At 33.1% G+C, this 22,817-nt stretch overlaps 2 protein-coding genes across 2 annotated transcripts in view; both read left to right on the top strand.

The window, feature by feature from the left end:
• Window positions 1–1,493: 1,493 nt before the first annotated feature.
• On the top strand, window positions 1,494–13,199 carry LOC124354958 (UDP-glycosyltransferase UGT5-like). Its single transcript, XM_046805787.1, has 5 exons — window positions 1,494–2,938; window positions 8,861–9,670; window positions 10,147–10,366; window positions 11,179–11,398; window positions 12,896–13,199. The coding sequence occupies exons 2-5, from the start codon at window positions 8,861–8,863 to the stop codon at window positions 13,188–13,190; spliced, it is 1,545 nt and encodes a 514-aa protein (XP_046661743.1). The 5' UTR covers window positions 1,494–2,938; the 3' UTR covers window positions 13,191–13,199.
• A 1,297-nt stretch (window positions 13,200–14,496) lies between these two features.
• The window catches only part of LOC124354957 (arrestin domain-containing protein 4), a 42,580-nt gene continuing 34,259 nt past the window's right edge, over window positions 14,497–22,817 (top strand). Inside the window, exon 1 of the mRNA XM_046805785.1 lies at window positions 14,497–14,689. Coding sequence (XP_046661741.1) covers window positions 14,569–14,689 — 121 coding nt within the window. The 5' untranslated portion in view covers window positions 14,497–14,568. The remainder of the gene's footprint in view (window positions 14,690–22,817) is intronic.

Here is a 22,817-nt window from a genome sequence, read left to right as displayed (position 1 = left end):
GGTTTTCCGACTGAAGTCGGTAAAGATCAAAGGCGGTTGCCAACCTCGGTCGGCAATACGAGTTGCAGCGCCAAATTGAGCGGCAACTTGAGTCTGCAATTAACCCCGCTACCCCTCCCACCTATCGGCTCCACGTGGTCGACAGGTATTTAACATTTAATCACCTGTATGTAATCCCTCAGGAAACATATCAAAGCCTCACAAACATCCGGCACAAAGAGAGATATCGCACTTTTTGAAACTTTTAACAAATAACTGATGCTTGTATAAGAGTCGCCAATTGCCAAAAATCGCAAAGTTATAGTTAACCTGTCACGCACTGGAATTGCTTTCCTGTAGTTAGTATAATTTTTGCTAATTATGTGTCCAATACCAACAATTAAACATTCAAAATCGTTGCTCGACATTCTTAAAAAGTTCGTTATACTGCCATTGCATCTCAATTCTCCCGTCAAAGGATTTGTATCATCTCTATTTAAGGCATTCAATAGATCGCTTGCTCTTACCTGCAATGAAGGTCGAACCCATAATCTTCTCGTCTTTTCAATTTACCTAGAACAACACACGCTGCCGCAGCAAGTACAACCTCTTCCGCACTCGACATTCTATATACTGTCTAATTTTTTGGTTGCAAGTTGCAGTAAAAATTAAGCAAACTGTGTTCATGGTTGCAGATACAAATTGCAAACTTCCATCGGCAACTAGCGTCGGCAATCGGAGTTGGCAATTTTTAGTTGCCAATTCCGGTGTAAACGCGGCTTGATGTTACATCCTCGGATATATTACTTCCGTCCATGCTCATGCATGATCAATGTCTGACAAGATCATTATACTTCTTGAGTTTTTAGTACCAATTATACTCAAGTACATATACATGACCTGAATCAAACTATCGCGCTGGTGTAATAATAGTAGATGGTTTAAAAAGGACTGAATTTTCACCCTCTATTTCAGTATATTCCTCTTGCTGTTTATCGTTATAACATACTTTTTAATAATCTGCAAATACCGTAACACAGAACTATATCTCTCTTCTGCAAAATTTCAATACTTAACTCGACTTCCAAAAAATTACTCCACGGCGTACACATACCTATATACTGGACAAACTCTCCAACAAGACTCCCATCTCCCACACCTCTCACTCGACATCAGCTCCTATCAATCGGTCATTCCTGATCGCAACCACAGCCACAGCCGCTTGCACCGCCACTGCCTGCCGTAGCATCGCCTCACCGAGGCACTTGCCGATTACGTGTAATTTTACTGCTCGCCAAGTTTTCTTCGTCACAAATACTAACGTATAAAAAACAGTACAACCAGTGTTCGTGTTTTAATTTTCGGGTTCCCAGAACTCTTCATCAGAAACATACTGATTAAATAATAAATAAACAAATAAAGAGAACCCAAACATACAATAAAAACATAACAAAAAAAAACATATTATATATACACTATATATATATATATATATATATATATATATATATATATATATATATACTGTTTTGAATTACATATTTCATATTGAACACAAATGCTAATATAGCCTATAAAAACAGATAAACCAGTGTTCATGTAGTAATATTCGGATTCCCAGAACCATTCATCAGAAACACACTGATTAAATAAACAGAACCTAAACCAAGAATTAAAATCATAACAAAATAAAAAATATATGTATTTAAGGGGATAAAACGTGTTAGCTTGAAAATCAAGCAATTCCTGAAAACCCATCAACTTCAAGATTTATCATATCAACTTGAACATATAAATACACTCCTATTCAGTACTCTCGTTTAGCATATCACGTTTTTTGACATGATTCCTTTCATTTTGACGGTGATTATAGATGTTGTGGATTTAAAAACAAATGCGTAGTTTGGTTTATAAATACGTGATATATTTTTAAGTGAATATGAACGTATTGGTGGTGAAAAAGTTGTATTATTATTTAATTTATAATTAATATTCTAATTTACTGATATCGGACTATACAATTACTGTCATAAAAAGTGCTTAAGCAACTATTAATCCCATAACATTACAAATTTATACACTCTTTATGTGTATACAATTCACTCGTAAAGTTTTTAATATGATAAAATCTACATGTCAACATGTCTAGTTACTTTTAGGTATGTGTCCATACAATAATCGTTATTTTCAGTTTAGTTGCCAGTAGTTTTGAAATTTGGCCTTTATTATAGAATCTTACAGGATGTTAGATGTTTTATTAAGCTTTTTAAAAATGAAAACGTGCTTTATTAGCATTTAAATTACTTAAATAAGATAAGGAAGTTTCATGTTTCAGAAACAGTTAAACGTAATGGCTCTGTATGTTGGTTGACTTCCTTTTACATATTTTATCCTTATTGCATCCTTTATTAATTAGACAAAAGATTCTTTTAAGGACCTTGTTGGGTGCAAATGTTACTACATTTTAAATACAAATTTTTCATTTATATTTATATACATTTGAGGGCTCTGCCGTAACAAACTCTTATAATTTTACTACACAGTTTACAAATATCGTAAAAAAAAGAAAAAGCTATTTTAGAACCCTCCCTGGAAGAGTTTCTACGTTATCTAGTATTTTTAAAAGTGTTATTACTGGATTATTTTCAAAAAAATCACAACTGGGAATAAAATTGTGATTGAAGGCGAATGCCCATGAATAAAAGCACCCAGAGTTACAATTATTACTTTGGGGTGAACATAGTAACATTCTATGGTAATAAAATCGTATTTGTATACGATAGTGTATCTGCTTTACACAGCGTTCATTTGTTTTAAATGCGCTTATCTTAAGTTATCAACAGACCCGTGATGTCAAACTGAATAGCTTGTCATATTTCACTCTCAAAGATCCTTCAGTCTGGTTAGAATAAGTAACGAGGAGAGTGGTTATTACTTGACCTATTTTTATCTACTTGCGGTAAGTCTTATTTTGAATGCATTATTTTAATTAAAAGATATAATATCGCAATGTTTATTATTATATGTAAAAGAAGATCATACTTAAATAGGTACTAGATTATTACTACAGTAGTTATAAATACTTATTACACAGTATCATGTTTGTTATGAGTTACATAGGTATAATTATAACATGATAAAGTAGTGTCGTTCTGTACTCTTGACAATGCGTAGCCTTTATTGTCTCCTGCTCTATTGAATATTCATCATTCAGTAGTTATTTTGTGGGTAGCGTGGTAGATACATGGTTTTTTATGAGTTACATAGGTATAATTATAGCATGATAAAGTAGTGTCGTTCTGTACTCTTGACAATGCGTAGCCTTTATTGTCTCCTGCTCTATTGAATATTCATCATTCAGTAGTTATTTTGTGGGTAGCATGGTAGATACATGGTTTGTTATGAGTTACATAGGTATAATTATAGCATGATAAAGTAGTGTCGTTCTGTACTCTTGACAATGCGTAGCCTTTATTGTCTCCTGCTCTATTGAATATTCATCATTCAGTAGTTATTTTGTGGGTAGCATGGTAGATACATGGTTTGTTATGAGTTATATAGGTATAATTATAGCATGATAAAGTAGTGTCGTTCTGTACTCTTGACAATGCGTAACCTTTATTGTCTCCTGCTCTATTGAATATTCATCATTCAGTAGTTATTTTGTGGGTAGCATGGTAGATACATGGTTTGTTATGAGTTACATAGGTATAATTATAGCATGATAAAGTAGTGTCGTTCTGTACTCTTGACAATGCGTAGCCTTTATTGTCTCCTGCTCTATTGAATATTCATCATTCAGTAGTTATTTTGTGGGTAGCATGGTAGATACATGGTTTGTTATGAGTTACATAGGTATAATTATAGCATGATAAAGTAGTGTCGTTCTGTACTCTTGACAATGCGTAGCCTTTATTGTCTCCTGCTCTATTGAATATTCATCATTCAGTAGTTATTTTGTGGGTAGCATGGTAGATACATGGTTTGTTATGAGTTACATAGGTATAATTATAGCATGATAAAGTAGTGTCGTTCTGTACTCTTGACAATGCGTAGCCTTTATTGTCTCCTGCTCTATTGAATATTCATCATTCAGTAGTTATTTTGTGGGTAGCATGGTAGATACATGGTTTCGTTTGAGCTTATTTTTGTTTAAAAAAAACTCACAAGATGGTAATGTGATATTTTCTCTTATGTAGTTTGATATGACTGGTTTCACACAATTTTAGCCGTGAACGTACACGTGGCTAACATATTATCATTGTCAGATAGCACTTAAGTGTTGAATGAATTGCACAAAGGTATCGTTGGAATTGTTCTATCAAAAACAGGAATTTATATCAAACATTCAACCATTATTGCTTGACTACAAACTTTTAAATTTATTGTTTCCCGCGAGCATAAATTTTACCACAAAATCATTGTGTATTTTAACTTTGAGTGGATCTGTAATTTTAACAAACTTTCTGCAAAACAATTATTGGAATATACCGTGCAGGGTGGATAATATTATGCATAAATGGGTTATGTATTTCCTGAAATATAATTTAAAATTTTGGTATTTTATTAAACCAAATTGCAAATGTATTACAGAATATTTTCAGATATTAATTTTGATAGTAAAATACAAATTATATAAATTAATTTTCACACGCATTTAAACACGCACCCACCATAAAAACCATAACAATAATACGTCTACATTTGAAAAATCAAGTTGTATTTCAATAAAAATAGTTTCTAAAGTTAATCGTCATGTTTATATTCAAAATATAAATCAAAAAGTTATTAAAGAAAGTTTATTGTTATTCCTCTTAAACTTAAAAGAACTCTCTGAACGAATGGAAACATTCTCTGTTTTCAAATAAATTCTTAATAAAAGAATAACTCAAACTTCTTTATAAATTAATTGTCATCAGAATGCAAATGAAACTAAGTCAAAGTCAAAGTATTTGTCAATTAATACTAATACATTGCATGACAATGGTCAGTATAAATATAATGTCAAAGGTTGAAATTATGAGGGAGGGATTAAACCTAAGTAAGTTATATTTGGACATCAAATAATTCCTCTCAGAGTAGAATTAATTTTCAATCGATAACATTTAAATCTTATTCTAAAGTTACTGACTACAGTTTCTGCTTTTAATTTCTAAGGGAGACGGGTAAATAATGTAATTGCAGAATAGTACAACTGTCTCAAAAATTATGATTAGTGCTTTGGAGTAGGTAAAAAGGCAAATTCTCTAAATGTACAATGTTTAAATGAATCAAAGTGCATATTTTTCGTAATGAAGGTTTAGCTCTCAAGGATGTATAGGCTTGGGAGTGTGAGTACTTTGTTTGAACGGAACAACCCCCTACGTGATTGATTCCTTGCCAACCTCAATACAATACGGAAGATTTATAGTATCCTGTTATTTTCAGAGCCCCAAATTTGAAATTGTGTTCGGATGTAATGTAACACATCCAAGATATACATAATGCTAAATACGAGTATGTTCGAGAGTACAAATACTGATTTAACGCATAAAATGGCAATATTATTAACTAACTATATACGTTTTAATTTTTAACATGTAATTTTAAAACGTAAATAATACAAGTGTTTGCAATTATACGTTATTTCGGATTTTGTGAAACTATTACTATTGCAGTGAATGAATTTTAATAGTCGATGTGGTATTTTCCTTTTTAAACTATAAATTGCAGTGTTTACAAAAAAATTGTTTGTACTTTCTATATTTTCATTGTTTAAACAAATTACTATAAGAAATAATTTTTAAATAAATATAGTTTTTATTTAAACAGTATTTTTTAAATTCATATGAGAAATTTAACCTACATAGATATAGAGAAACATCTATTAGATTCTAATGTACATGAAGGATCGTATGGCCCTTAAAAATGTAGTAAAACGTGAAGGCGAGTGCGGAACGGTAGGTAAAAAGTACAACGGACTTTTTCATCTAATGTTTATAGAAATTCTCTTTAGTAATAAAATGATATGTGCTCTGTATATGTTGTTTATATACTCGTATAACAATGAAAATTATGTGTTTTAATGTAGAATTCTTGTATATTTTTAACAAAAATTGTATTCAAGACGATTCCTATTAAACTGTTACAAAACATTTTGTATTGCTCAGTTTTTTTATTGTATTTTTTATTTGATTCGAAACTGCAGTTCATTTTTGGATTATTAATTAAATAATACATAGGCCTACATCGATTACAATAAACCAATAATGACCTATTAAATTAAAAACTATAAAATTATGAATAAAATACAATGAATAACTTATTGTTTTATTAATTTTTAACTATAAATAAACTTACTACCAGCAGCACGACCGATAAGCGTAGCTGCGTTGTATGTAAACATCTGGTTTTATCTTGCGAAACAAATTCAGGTTTTGGCGAAATAATAAAAATTAGTGGAGAATTAACCTCCTTCAGAACTGATTCAAGCAAACTACAGGATGGATTGGTACCTTCTTACAAACTGTATTTATTTATAAAATAAATAAGAAAAACTTACTTATAAATCTTACAAGTTTTCGATTAAAATATATCTATAAGAAATATATTGAAATGCATAGAAAGAGGTACGTCAAGTTTATTCATTTTCTCTCTCCCCAGAAAAAAGCTCTAAAGTAGCTTGAATTTACCTAATTTCGATTGGGAAAAAACTGTTTCATTTGCGGACAATAAGCGGTTAAAATATATCTATAAGAAATATATTGAAATGCATAGAAAGAGGTACGTCAAGTTTATTCATTTTCTCCCCAGAAAAAAGCTCCAAAGTAGCTTGAATTTACCTAACTTCGATTGGGAAAAAACTGTTTCATTTGCGGACAATAAGCGTCCTTTATCTGCAATATATGAAAGAATGGCAGTATAAAATGGATCCTACGGAGTTTATAAAGTTTACGGAAGTATACTTCACATCAAGGCGTTCGGAAAAACATTGTTCTAGCATTGCAAGTGATCAGACTATTGAGCAATCCTTAATGAAAGGAATGAGTGTTGAGGGAGGTCCTATTAAACGTGATGCCACCGAAAGTGTAGTATATCAATGGATCAGGAGAGATATTTATAGCCAGATATTATTAAAGCCATAGAAAATTATATTATAAATCTTTCCATCCATCGACACACTGATTTTACAGATGCTAGAATAGTAAAGGATAGTACCGATGTACCGATGTAAAATATATTGGTGGACTTTTTCACAAAGCACAAATTTTTCTTAATACTGATCCTATTATGTATATATCTAGCAAAATTACTGGAGATAAAGAGTTAAATTGTTACGATTCTTGTGAAGAAGGTTTGAATGCAATTACGTAAATACCAGGGACGAATTCTACACAAATTCAAATTATTAAGGAAAAATTAAATAAATCCTCTAATAGCGAAAAAATAACACAATTACAATTTATGACAATATTCATGCAATCGTTTTTAAAAAAACAAAACCTATGAAGACCTGAAAAATTATATAACTAATGAACTGGCACCTTATTTCTTTGCTCTATTCAAAGATGGCGATCTGTAAAAGACAACAAAATAATATTTTACCAATTATTTCTGAAAATTTCTACTAATTTAAAATTGTTTCAAAATGGTTATGATGTCATTGATGGAGGCGTCTTACTATATCGTTGTAAATGGCAAATAAATTAAACGTTGGCAAAGATATGGGAGCATTGTGTAGATGTTAAATAATAACTGTAATACTAACACTTATGTGGTATTTGATAGGTATAAAAACCGTATTATATCTGGCGGAAGGAACAGTCGCATATTGAAAAATAATGTGCAGATATTGAATAAGATGAAAATATGCTTTTGAAAATCACTCAAGAGAAATGTGTTGTTGTGACTAGTAACAAAAATTAGGTTAAATTAGGTAATAACAATATTTTTACACGCCAAGCAGAAAGCGGTGCTGACAAATATTAATTTTCACCGCTACTTGAACAATTATGTTGATACAGCTATTAATTAGGGATTTTAAAATGTTGTTACAGTTTCATAAGATATCGTTGTCTTGATGTTATTAACGATATTGGTGGATTTAGATTGTGAAATATATTTTCTAAAACCGTCTGAAGATAATGTTCAATGAAATATAGTATCATGGAAAGGTTTAGAAAAGTCGCTAAAAAAATACAAAGAACATGTTATTTTTACATGCTTTCAAGAGTTGTGATCCTTATTCTGTGTTTTTAAATTTAAAAAAATTAAGTTTGCCAGAAATGTTAAGAAATGAAATGATTTACTTGAAGATTTAGCAGAAGTATTTTAAAATATATCAATATATATATATATATATATATTGGATTTACGTGTAGCTTGGTTTAGGTTCATATTTAATTCTATCCAAAAAGCAACTGCCAAAAATACAAGTGTTCTTTTGTTACCAGTATCTCCTAAATCTAATGAAATATATGAACACTTAAACAGAGTGTACCTGCAAATACATATATGGTTAGGAAATAACGTTGTTATTGAAAGTTAAGGATGGAATTTCAATAACATGTACAGCCCAATAAGAAGGAACTAATTACCTGACATGTATAATCTGTTGCAAATGTTATTGTAATAAGAGATGTGGAGCTGCGTGTGGATACCAGAAAAGTGGTTTTTACTGTAGTGTAGCATGTTTACAAAACAGCGAAAATAGGTGTCCCAATACTCACTCTTTACTGTCGGCTGACAAGACAATGGAGATTATAGAAGCAAGTGTATTATCACTGGTAGGTTGACACGTTGTAAACTCACTTAATTATCGGTTTGAAGTCATCTTACTAAGTGGTTCGTATAAAATATACATTATGTTTAAAAGCTGATCACTTTTATTTGACTATTTCAGATGTACATTGGAGTAATACTACTGCCATTTTTTACTGTGTGTGATGGTGCACGAATTCTGGCACTTGTACCGTTTCCATCAAAAAGTCATTGGATTGTGATAGAGCCGCTGTTCCAAGAGTTAGCAGCCAGAGGGCACCAGGTCACTGTGTTCTCTTCGTTTCCACAGAAGAAACCTCTGCCGAACTATAATGATGTAGACTGCTCTGCTACTGTACCACCCGGCATAAGTGCAATCTCTATTGACCAAATCAGACAGGTCATGCCAACTCCGTGGGAAACAGTACATTTTATGAAAGAAATACACGAAGATTGCTGCAAAATTCTTGGAGAATCCAAAGTTCAGCATCTGTGGAAGTCAAAAGAGCAATACGATCTTTTGATTACCGAATTGTTTGCAAGTGATTGTTTTACTTACGTAGCTCATAAACTAAAGATTCCACTGATTTCTTACACTACCAGCATGGCCGTTCCTTGGGGTGCAGAGAGGGTTGGGTTACCTGACAACCCCTCTTATATTCCTAACTATCTCGTACACTTTAGTCCACAAATGACTTTGTGGCAAAAAGTATATAATATTGCTATTCTCGTGTATGCAAAATTCTGGCACCTCTGTGTATACGATAAACATACTCAAACTCTTGTAGAGAATTTTTTCGGGGAAACTTTGCCACCTCTACGTGAAGTTTTAGAGAACACTTCTCTGATTTTTGTCAACAGTTATCATACCCTCGCTCAGAGTCGACCTTTTCCTCCCGGTGTCGTTGAAATTGGAGGGATTCATATAAAAGAAAGTAAACCTCTCACAAAGGTAATACGATGACTTTTTATTCAGTTCAATTGATAAAATATGTAATTTGCTAGTAATAGCTTTTAGTGAAATTGCATATTTACATTAACTTTTTAACAAACAAAGGTTTTCCAATGTAGACTATTAGATAGCCTTTTTACACAGTAAAATACATTCTGTCATTCTTATGTTGGTTAATAAAAACACGTGATTATTTACATTATTGCATACTATATAATTAATAGATTCGTTTTTTATTGTAACAATTACTCTGTAATAACAAATTCACAAAAAGGGTAAAATTACTTTCTAGCCCCACATTTAGCTTGAATACGATATAAACATTTATAAAAGAAAAGGACATTCTATTAAGTTAAAAGTTCATCAAACTTGAACGCTCCTATTTACTTCTGAAATCAAATAATTTTTGTATATTATATTATATCAATATTACATGGTTTACCAATACTCAAACTATATAACGTGTATATTTTTAGGACATGCAACAAATTTTAGACAACTCCATGAATGGTGTAATAATAATGAGCTTTGGATCAATGGTCCGCATGTCTGCTTTACCGAAAGCAATAACGCAAATGTTCATGAACGTGTTTTCAAATATTTCTGAAACCGTTATTTTAAAATACGAAGAGCCTCTGTCAGAGGCGCCGCCTAATGTTATTATACGGGAATGGCTGCCACAGCGAGATATGATGGGTAAGTTGTTAAATAAAATTTTTCTATCAAGCATATTAATGATGAACGTGTTTATAATTATAAGATTATTTACATAAATTTAATAATTTTAATAATAAGAGGGTTTATGTTAAAAAAAAAACAATCTACAATCCGAGACTTGTTCCGAAAGTGCAGAAGAAATTCCTAAATTCAAAAACTTTCTTAATAGCAGTAGGTTGCGCTCACTGTACCGTGTATAGGCCTATGTTACATAGAGGAACATGTGCTGATGTGGATATAAATAATGAATTTCTTTTAAAAGTACACCTCCTTCTTGAATATCTTTACGACACTAACACAAGAGTTTTTAGTTGTTCACCAAGACAGGAATGTTAGTAACCCTTAAATCTATAAAGCCTTTTTTGCAGCTTCTGGAAAGAATCATGTTTCACATCCTACGTTTTTGGGATATGTAAGTGAAGAGGGTTAGAACCACCTCTTCCGCAATCCAGCGATAGAGCCAACGAAATTAGTGGCACTATCCCATTAATGCTGCCCATGAAAAAATTATAAATTTTCTCTGCTCTACCTCGGACACTCAATTTGAGTAGAGAGGTTTATTCTTCTTCTAAGGGACGGCATATTGCCATGTCGAAGATGTACATTGTACACAATAAAATCAATCAAAAGTGTCAAAAGGTGTATTATTGTATATTATATATCAAACATTTTTCGAGGCTACATATCTAATATAAATAATTTGAAGTTATCTTGAGCATAGTTAATGATATAAACTCTATAATCAAACATAAATGTAACAGCTAACGTAGAATTAATTTGGAATGTTTTAGAGCACAAAAATGTCATAGCTGTTATTAGCCATGGAGGCTTGGGGAGTTTAACGGAAACTGTTTATGTTGGTAAACCAATGATTGGAATTCCCTTATTTGCTGATCAGTATGTCAATATCGAAAATATCGTCAGAAGAGGTGCTGGAATACAGCTGGACTACGACGATTTGTCCGAGGAGAAGATTAGAGTAGCAGTGAATGAGATAGTGCACAATCCAAAGTATGTATTTATATATGTAATCATACTCTTATATTTACTTCCTGCTGTAGGCATGGTATGTATAATTTATACATACATATTGTTATATACAGTGTGTGTGTGTGTGTGTGTGTGTGTGTGTGTGTGTGTGTGTGTGTGTGTGTGTGTGTGTGTGTGTGTGTGTGTGTAATCATGTTAATTTTAACGTTCAATAATTGTATCACAATAACCTTAATATATAGTCATATAATTTTTTCTATATTTCCATTATTAAGGGCAATTAATAACTTATGGTAATTTCAAAATTCCTAATTTAATTTTTTTTTTTACTTAACGATATTTTTACTGATATGCAATTATAGGCTAAATTTATGTATGTACCAAGTAATTTCGTTCTATTCTTCTTGCTTACTCAATAAGTATGTTTTTGTTAAAAGCCTAAAATGAAAGTCAAATACATTTACTTATTCTTTTAGAGGATACATTAAAACCGTAATTTTGTTTGAAATAAATCCAATTAAATATACATCGTTCTATAATTTGAATTCTCTTGTTGGCTGTATTGAGGGCTTCGTGATCTTAGCTCCATAAGAATAATATTAAGCCTAACTTTTATGACCTGTTATTCTTAATTTTTGTTAAAGAACTGTGAGAGATATGTCATTTTAAAGATATGTATAATACGAATCCATGTCTTATTTAGTTCGTTTTTATATTGTTATCGCTTATTCAGAAGCTTTTAACTTAATCGTTTAAACATTTGAAAGGTGCCTACTTTACAAGGAAAAACTAAAGAGCACTAGGATGTTGATTTTATTTTTTTAAAAAAGATACCTCGTTTCTACGACCAAAATAAGGCCTAAACTTGTTGAGGTTTATATGACAGCTCATACTGTTTATATGGGGCACAATCCAAAGTTGTATCAATACACACCTTATGTAATTTAACGACCTTGAGTTTTACTTCACAACAAACAATACTAAACTCTTTCACTCTTGTTTTTAGCTTTAGAATTATGGGAGATGCCTCAGTTTATTTAAGGTACAGCCCTAATTTGTATCAGTATACTCGTGTGTAACATAATGACATTGAGCTATGCCTCACATCAAACAATGCTAAACTCTTTTACATCCTTTATACTATATAATTATGAGATATATCTCATTTTATGATCCCTTAATTAATACGCATTCAAACTCGTTTTATATCATGTACAGTGTATATATTTTTAACGTTTAACCTATAAAGTTCATAAAACCTTGAAATTTTTTCTAAATAAACAAAAAGAGATCTAAACAATTAAAAGCTTTTTGATATGTTTTATCATATCTTTTAAAATTATTGTTTTTTAATTGTCCTCTCCCATAGTTAAACAATAAAAGTAAGGGTAAAATAAATTGAGTTTCACATTGTCTTAATGAGAAAAATCATAATGATTGCCAGTAAAGCCGACTGTTAACATGTACGTATTATCGGGATAACTATGGACTTAATAGTAAACATAATCATTATCACAGGTACAAAGATAACATGAGAGAGTTATCGCGCCAGTTCCGAGACCGGCCGATGACACCGCTGCAGACTGCAGTGTACTGGACAGAGTACGTCATCAGACACCAGGGGGCACCACACTTGCAGCCAGCCTCTGTCAGTATGCCGCTCTATCAGTACTTGCTGCTTGACGTCATCGTTGTTCTTGCCGTTCTATTGGCCTCTGTGTTTCTCGTATTGTACTGGCTAATAAGATTTACCTTTTATATAAGAACACCAATAGCGTCTAAGAAAACTGTAAATGTAAAGAAATATAATTGATGAAAATCACTTGATCTATGAATTGTATTTGAGAACTGAGACCAAAATTGTTGGATTCATTTAAATAAAAAAGTGCAGTTTATTTCTTTAGTTAAAATTTAGTTTTTAGTGTTTTTGTATTTATACAGGAGGCTACCGTATGTTTCTTAGAGATAATGAACATACTTTTTCTAGAAATGTGTATGGTTGTATGTGTTTAATTTGTTTTTTATCCATTTATGACCTTAAAAAATGTGTAAATGTTCTGAGTTTAGACAAACATCGTTTCCAATAAACTTTGTTTAATTTTAATTTGAATGTTTAATTCAATAACATACCTAGAGTTTTATGAGTGTTACAGAATAAAATATGAGGAACACACTTCCTACTCAGAGACGTAGGTAAAAGGGGCCTATCTCCTTTAATGGTTAAAACATAAAATAATTAAGACCGTAGTAAAAAAAGAATTGTAACATCCTATAACAATAAAGAATAAGTTGTAATTATATAAGTATATAAACTCAACATCATATATCTTACAAATTAGTCGAAACTATGACGCTGCTTGATGCGCTTTATTCTACTGTTTACACAATCTAAAATACTGTTTTTGTATAATGTACAACATTTTCCTACTAGAATATAATTTTAAAGTTACGCAGAATCAAATTTAAAATATATTTTTCTTAACCAATTTATCAAATTAGTTAGACTTTATCAACCCCATATACCGTAAAAAATTATTAATTTCTATTCGTGCTAAAATAAAAGATAAACCTGCAGCTGTACCTGTTACTCTAAACTTCCTATGTAATGTTTCTTGTCTAACTCAGTCAGGTTTAGAAGATTGTAATTTTTTAAAGCTTTTAGCGTTAAATTACTGAAGAACCATCAAAGATACGCGCTAACTTGTTTTAAAGGATTATAGATAGTATACTATACTACTAGATAGTATACTATAGATAGATATCTTACTAATTCTACGGATGAACAAACAACTGCCTTTCAAGGTCTTGTGAGTTTTTCAGTAAAAGCTTAGATGAGCTAAAATTGTATCTTTGATATTCTTCTCGTTTCCTAGTTCGAGGCCAGTAAGATAAAATTTTAATTTTCTTTTGATCGCGCCGAGAAATTTGTATCCATATTCAATGTGTTCGCTATTTATTCTACATTGCCAAGCCCTGGGGAGCCTCCCTCTGTTCGGGGAGTCGAACGTGATATCGGACACAATGGTTGTGAGTGTGACAACAGCGGCTCGGCTGCAACACTTTCTCCCCACCTCCAGTCGTGAGCCTTGAGGAGAGACAGAGAGAGAAGAAGAGAGGTGAAGTGACTCAGTCGGTCTCGGTAGTGCCAGCGGGCAGGTGCTATGTGTGCGGCGTATTCCTTGTGAGCCGAGATGACGAGGAAACTCATTAAGTTCCTAATTCTGTTCGACAACACCAACCTCCTCTACTTTCCTGGACAGTTCCTCACAGGCCGGGTCCTCGTGGAGCTGAAGGATGACACTCCGGCACTGGGTAAGTCTCAAGGTCGATGACCATTAGGGAGTTCTGTCTGAGTGTGGGTGGAACCCCACATCTTGCTTTTAATTATGGTGTTCAGCTTCTTATACACTTGAATAGGAAGGGGGTTGGACCTTGCCTACCGAAACGTTTTCTTCCATAAATATACATTTTCCAAACAACCTCGAACCGTCGGATATCTAGCTTTCTGATCAATAATGGAATATAAAGTTTGTATTCTTTTAATAAGTGAGATTCGTAATAAGTATTGTATGAGAGTACGGATTACTTTACAAAATAATTTAAATGAATTTTAAAATTTGAATTTCAAAACAGATCATATATTTCCAAAACTAAAGACATTGGCTTGATATAAAAAGCACAATTTTAAGTTGTTACTAAGATAACACTAGGCCTTTACAGTTTATTAAAACATATAGTCATACAACAATATGGTATTTTCTAATGTACTTAATAGTTCAGCTGTCTGCACCAATTACTTTAAAAGGAAGATCTTTTTAAGTAAGATAGGACCAACAGTAAATACAAGAAATAAGGTGCGTTGTAGAAAAGCAGACAATAATGTTACAATCGCATATACGTCTGAATAAACTACGAAACTCGAGCGAACTCTAGATTTGAAAAACTATAGATTTCATTAAATTGGAGAATCCATAAATGCGAGTAAGAACAAGACTGAGGGAGAGGTTAGGGTTTACATTTGGTGTGGGATCGTTTGAATCATACATGAACTAGGGAAACTGTTAATTCAAATTGTTAGTTACACATTATCTCAAATTCAGTGTGCAACACAAGTACTCGGAGAGTTCAGAATAACTCTTCGTATAAGACAGTATATAATTTTTTGTGATTTTAGGACGTTTTCTGGAAACAAATTACTATGTGCTGAGTATTTTATAAAAAATGGCTTACAAAATATGAGTCAAATTGAATTAAATAAACTCGTTTCTACGAAACTAATGTTAGTGTGAATGTGTGTGTTAATGAATATTATTAGTGCTGTAAACAATTGCAGCTTGGTATCTATTTTTTTTATAACACGGTAATTGCAGAGATTTAATCTTATACTGTCATTTATTTAGCTGCTGGATATAAATCTTTACATTCTTCCTTCGTTAGGTTGTTCTCATGACAGTTTTGTGTTTTGCTCAAAACACAATTTATAAACTGAAATCCATGTAAGCAGTAGCTCACCAACCAAACATTAAAAAAGAATGTGACTGAGAAAGAATATTTAAAGAAATGTTACTGTACATAACCCAAAAGGTATAACATTTATTGCAGCTAGCTTTCATTTTTCTTTTAGCGGTATTCGACAAATTTAGCTTACTAGTGACAGGTTTTTGTCCAGTATCCTTTTAAAGACACACACGGATTCAAGTAGGCGAACCGGTCATTGGTCGGGACCTGAAACGACAGCGGCAAGAAACCCACAGGTCTATAAGATTGTTTAAAACCGCAAGAATTAATTACAAAACAATGTCTAAAGATCTTTGAAGCTTATGCAGTATTGTTACGGGTAATGTTAAGAACTAGCCTATATCATCCGCCTATAAAAACTTTGGTACATACGTAAATGTGCTTGGTGCAGAAACAAAGTCCACGAGTACATATAGAGTTTGGGCTGGAACAATTAATTACTAAAGTCCGCAGAAATCTTAGTGAAAGCACTTACGGTGTAATATGATGGAGCCCTAAGTTATTTTTGAATCGGAAATATACATTTTAAAGATAGATATTATTTTAGAGTTTATTGTTAAGAAAAGATAGAAAACTAAACAAAATTTCCACTGGCTCTTATTTTAGGTTTAGTGTTTGAAGAAACATTTCTGGTACGAATAATTTATAATTTACACGCCATAGTAGAATTTTCATAATTGCCACGTTAAAAAAATGTATACATATTTGGTTTTAGAAGTATAATCATATAATCCCATATAATCTTCTTCCGGTCTAAGTTATTCCCGGTGACTTAGTAGCATTTACATTTTTCCTGACCTAGAAAACATATACATGCATAGGTCTGGCTAGAAAATCTTCTTCGATACAAAAACACATGTACTCCTTGCTTTGTAATCTACTTCCAGTCATCATTGTAGCGCATTTTAAATTTCGTAGCCTCTAGAGACACATGAGTGTGAATTTAACCTTTCTAGGACAGCGGGAAGTTGAAAAACCCTAAGTCCCTGTGAGTAGTTGATCTTGAAGAAAATTATTTATATGTCTTTTAAGAGAATGAGGCACCCGCATTTCAAATTTCATCGCTCTAGCCATCGGAAAGTTTGAAACCGAAGTTCCCATCTTCTATGGGAAAATGTCACGTGCATTTCAAATTTCGTAATTCTAAGCCCTCACTAAGTTTATAACATAAACAAAAATATACGTAGTTCTTCAAGGGGTTGCAACCCGATTTCAACTTCTATTGTGGGTGATCTTAATTAAAATGTAGTATATATCTGTTGAGAGCATGAGGCATATATGTGTCGAATTTCATCGTTGTAGGACACCTGGAAGGTAAAAAAACTAAATATTTTTCTTAGAGGGTACTTTTCAACCCCATGGATATTTCATAGTCATGAACAATATATGTCTGTCGAGAACACAAGATACATGTATGCCAAATTACACCTTTCTAGGCCATCGGGAAGTTGAAAACATATATAGTTCTTCTAGAGCTTGCAATTCCATTTTAACCCCTATGAGTGTCTGATATACATGAAAAACTTGTTGTTTTTCTGTTGAGAGCGTAAGTGTCCAATTTAATCCTTCTAGGACATAGAGAAACCTAAAAACTAACTATTTTTTTAGGGATTGCATTTTAAATCCTAGGGATAATTGATATTCATGAAAATAATTCAGGTTTTCTATTTAGTTCATCATGAGGTATACGTTTTCCAAATTGTAACTTTCTGAGATTCGGGTTGGAGAATTAGTAATGAGTAAGTGAGGACTCTGCCTTTTATGGAGAGAGATTATTTAGCAATAGTGTGATATATTGGAAATTTTTTAATTAATCAATTCATTTAGAGTAATTGTAATTAAATTGTACAAATTCCATGATTTCTGTTAATTTTTAACCAGTTATAGGGGTAATGTATTAAGGGACGTCTTCTCAGAAGAATATTATCTCACTCAATGACTTCCTTTTGTGGCAGTATCCAATGAATGGTGCATGTATCACGTTAGTTAGCATCCTACACACGGCTTCTATTGTCAACTGTATAGTAACAAGTCGGGAAATACGTGATCTACACGATTAAAATATAACAGAGTTATGAAGGCTTTGAAGTCGATCTACATCAATCCACGAGATTTTATTATCATTTAATTACTTATCTTATTTCTGCAGGAAAGCAGTAATAGGAATTGAAGCTGTAATAACATTGCCATTAGAGCGGTGTTTGTGACGACCTGTATAGTCTCTCAACATAAATAGTGAAATTATTTCAGTATTAGAAATTATTTTCTCTAACGGTGACTGACATTCTACATGTTCATTGACTTGAAATTGTTTGTTTGAGAATGCAAATTATTAATCAAATCCTAGTTTTAAAACAATGTTGTCACGTTTTTAGTCTAAGAAACTTTATTACAATTTACCCGCAATTGCTTAGTTTTACACTTTTCTAAATAGTTATAAATGTGCACTTTATATTCAAATAACGTTATCCAGTAATCAAATCGCAATCAAATATAAAAATTTAGAATACCCGATTCTTCAAATGTAGAGAAGCCGCTTATCCCGATCACTTGTCTGGACATTCTAACTGAATTCGAGATTCAAGAACGGAATGAATATTTTTCGACGCCATTAATTGATTTGAGTCTGTATCACACAGTAAAAATGGAAAAATAATGAAACTTAAAAACCTGTTTGAGAGTGTAAAAGGCTGATTATATCAACTGCATACGAACTAAAACGGAACAACTTCTGGTTGAACTTCACCGTTCAACCAGAATCATGTCTGGGCTAAAATACAGTTTTGATTTCAGGTGCTAACACCAATGATAACTTTTACCCTTTTGGAAAAAGTCCAAACTTTGTGTTTGAGATTAATAATGCATAGAATTAGTGTTGAAGCGTTATGTAATCTTGTTGCTATCTGAGGTTGATAGGTACTTAGAAAAGGTTATTAGTTAAGGCTCAATGGCCAAGGACACTAAAGAGTCTCTCGTGAGCTCATCTGATGACATTTCCTGGAACAAGGTAGACCCTCAATCCCCAAGCTCCAGGTTCCTGAAAGCGCTCTTTGGGAAACCCGGGCAGGCTAAATTAGTTATATGCTCATAGAGGTGAGTCGGCGAGCGAGTCCAACATGACAATCTCGAGATGAAAATGTTCACCTTAAATACACGGCCTTACTTAGCGTTAAGCGACGATTTGCTGTTATAGAGGTATAAGTGCTTGACCAAATACACAAGAATGAAAACTGGAAAATTGTGAGAAAATTTCTTCATATGGCAGTCGCACAAACGAGAGTGACGCCCGGTAGAAGTAGGCCAAAGGCTGGGCAGAAGCGTGGGTCCTGGCCTTGGACATGGCCCGACCACTTCCTACGTAAACCTCTCAGGCAATTAGTGTTGTATAATATTGTGCTAGCAACCGTGCTGCTTGTCAAGGGCACTGTACTCCAAGTTCATCTTTAAGCTAACGAAAATTGCGTGCCACCGTGTCTGGCGTTAGTAATGTCTTTTTGTCTTACACGATCACTTTGGAGATTTGATGGTCTGGGAGTGTAAAGTGTGAGCCTCAGGAATCACTAGAGTAATTCGCCGAGATAGCGTTATAATTTTTGAGTTTTAAAGAGGATTGTTGCCAGAGATCTATAGTCCATGGACGTTCCGGTTGTTCGTCAACCCATTCTACGTCAGGCCACCAGAGACGGCATTGGGGACTTGCCGTTAACTCAGCACGGATCACTTCTGGCTGGTTTATACCTTCCAGTTGAACCTACCACTGGACACAGCAAAAACCGATGTATTACTTAAATCTGGGCAACCTTAGGAATGTTCAGGAGCGGCACATCATTAGCCGCAAATGTCGAGATTCTGGGGTGCAAGGACAGTTCGATATGTCTAGTCTACTGCGAGGTATAACTGTTGGAATTTGGTGAGATTTGTTCCCTAACTATCAAAGGTTCTTGCTAGCCTCAACAAGGGTATGCCACCCCCTGCCTGCTTTGACTGGAGAGGCTGGTTCAGAGTTGGCCTCCCCTTCTTCCGTGGAGGCATGACTTTGAGATTAGTGCCCTAATTCTTCCTCATGGATCTCGATAGGAGGCGGCCCCTACCCCTAACCTCACCCATCCTGAATATCCAGTCACTCCGGAAGCAACGCTAAGGTTCGTATAGGACTAAGTGCAATTTATAAGCTTTTTGCCCTAAGAAAACAAAAAAAGCTGATCGCCCCTGCAGAGTTGAATACTTCTCAGGCAGCGCCTAGGTGTGCACTTGAGCAAAACTCACAGGTAACAAACCAACCATTGTATTTTGCTGCTTTGTGAGTATACTGTAATTTGAAGAATACAACTCCGCAAAACCCTGGATTTCGTCAATGGCCAACTGGAAGCGTAATCAACAACAAGCCGAAGGAGAGTAAGTTTTATGAGCCCCCCGTCATTAAAAACTACAGAAGAAGTATATTCAAATTTTAAAAAGATGTGAAGAATCAATAATGCAGGTTCAATCATGCACATGTAATGCTTTGTGCCACTTCGAATACACCACTCTCAGTCTTTTCTGAAGCGTTCAAAACCGATTAAATTAATTTCCTCTCAAATCCTTATGTTAAACTGTAAATCTCAACTCAATCTTATAATTACTTATATAAAAACACAGATCGTTACGGTTGACTTGGAAGCTCACGCTGCACTCGAATGCAGTCTAATACCACTTACAAGGAAATCCTGTTTCGCAATCTCCACGTTGTAAAACAAACAGCTAGCTGCTGTGAACTACTTTGTCGCCGGCCACACTTTCTAATGTGACAACACTTCACTGGGGCAGTGACTTTATTGACTACCGCTGCACTGTTATTGATCTTCCGTGTCCCTATATCTTATCCGATAAAGATACTTTGGAACAAATATATGTGTTATGTTACAAGCATTCTTACAGTATTAATTAATAAAGTAGTTGCCAGGATTGCAGCAACAAATTTGCAAGTTCATTATCATTGTTGCAAATTTTTTGCGTAATTTAATTAAAACAAACAGATGGATTCTAATGTGGTTTGTATTATTGTATAAACTCTAATTCTAGATTTTTATGACCTTGAAGACTAAGATGGACATTTTTAATAAAGTTTTTCCTAGTTATCACAGCTTTACTATTATTGCTCTACAGTGAAATATAACAAAATGGAACCCCTGGTCTTTCACTACTAATATCGCTGACCGATAATCTTAACAAATACTCAGCCATCAGTTATTCGTATTTGATCAAGGCCGGAAGGTCATAATTTACAACATGGACGTCGATGGTAAGCCATTTATAATGGATGATTAAAACTTTAATTACTGAATATGTGTCGGTTTAATCTTCAAATAAAACTTTAATTTGATTCTAGTGAATGAAAAGCAGAAGAACACAACCCAGAATATAAGAAAAGTAAAAAAATATTATTTGAAAAAGTGCTGGAAGTTTAATATTGAAATTACTATTTGTATCCAAACCTAGCTTTGTTGATTTATCAAATTAGCCAATGGAGTAACATGCCAGACGTTTTTCAAAACCGTTTTATTGCGTAGACCCCATATCACAATTCGATTTTTTATCACTTCCACAGATAGAATTAAGCACATTATTGGTAAAGTTAGACAATACAAGTGTTAATGTCTTATAAAGTAATATGTGTTACTTTATAAGACACTTCAATTTATTAGTTACTTCAATTTGAATTACTGTAGAAGGTTGAGAAAAGAACGTCCAAATTAAATTTGGCCACTTACTTTTCCAATCCGTTCTACAATCCTCAACTTTTTGATTGAAATAGTAATACGTTAGGTCGTCCATCATTTGGACTTGTGAAAAGCTGCCAATATCAGTAACAAGCTGAGTTCATATAAATAAGGCCAGAATATGAAGCCTTTCCTGTTTCCCTCATATACATTTAACCGTATCCATACAATTAGAGGGTCCAGGGAAATTAATTTAGAGATTTCCTTTGGATTACCATAAAATTTCAATAATTTTTTAAATGAAAACTACTTTTTTATAGAAAGTTTATGCAGTTTGTAGTTTCTGCAATTTATGCAATTCTGCAACTAAGTACGAGCTGGACATCGACCAAGAAACAGCAATTCTTTTTTGAAATTATTTTAAGAAAAATGCTAATCTACTCTTGGATTAAAATTACAATGATTTCTTGAGGTATTTACACAGAATTTTATAAATTATGACAATTTGAATTATCATTTTGTCTTATGAGGAAAATCAAATCACATGATAGTCACCATTCAATTGCATTTCATTTAACGAAATTAAATCTTTGTAAGTTGTGCCGAACCAAGGAATGTATGTTGTTTCTTTAAAAAGTATCAAACCGTTCTTTAAAAAGCTGTTACTGAAACAGAATTTCCATAGATATGCTGTTAGTGCAAGATTATTTAGGATCCAACAGGCTACAAATGTCTAACATGTATTTATAGTGAATTTTAATTTACGGTAATTTTACTGTTTCGATAAAACGGCTTTGAGTTTAAAATATATTACAAATTGAGACGTTAAAATATTTGTAGGATATTTGGAAAATTAACTTTTTGACTCGAAATAGACATTTCCACAGAAAACCATTATTTTGTAAATAATCATTGTATTCAACCACAATACTTTCTCCTTTACTACATATAAATTAAAACGTAAAAATAGATTATCAACTGTCATATTATTGGTAGGCACTCTCATTGTTATTCTTCAGATTTAACTGCTGCAAACGTCAAATTAGAAATATTTGAATTTAACAACAATCCCATACTTCAAAAGGAGGAAGGCTTTTATAATTTTATTTTGTAAACTAAACAGCTGTTCTGCAAACTGGACCAGTAACAATGCGCCATGGCGCGGAGCAGCGGGCACGGCGGCATCAGACTAGCGCGGGAACGACAGATGGGAGCGGGAGGAG

This window comes from Homalodisca vitripennis, chromosome 2 (genome assembly GCF_021130785.1).
Source record: "Homalodisca vitripennis isolate AUS2020 chromosome 2, UT_GWSS_2.1, whole genome shotgun sequence".
Lineage (NCBI taxonomy): Eukaryota > Metazoa > Arthropoda > Insecta > Hemiptera > Cicadellidae > Homalodisca > Homalodisca vitripennis.
This window is presented reverse-complemented; position numbering and strand designations above follow the sequence as displayed.

Bases quoted from the DNA above. Each gene is read 5' to 3' on its own strand.
- LOC124354958 (XM_046805787.1), top strand. From the start codon at position 8,861: ATGTACATTGGAGTAATACTACTGCCATTTTTTACTGTGTGTGATGGT. The intron at 10,367-11,178 runs GTAAGTTGTTAA...GGAATGTTTTAG, and splicing joins GCCACAGCGAGATATGATGG to AGCACAAAAATGTCATAGCT. The intron at 11,399-12,895 runs GTATGTATTTAT...TCATTATCACAG, and splicing joins GAGATAGTGCACAATCCAAA to GTACAAAGATAACATGAGAG.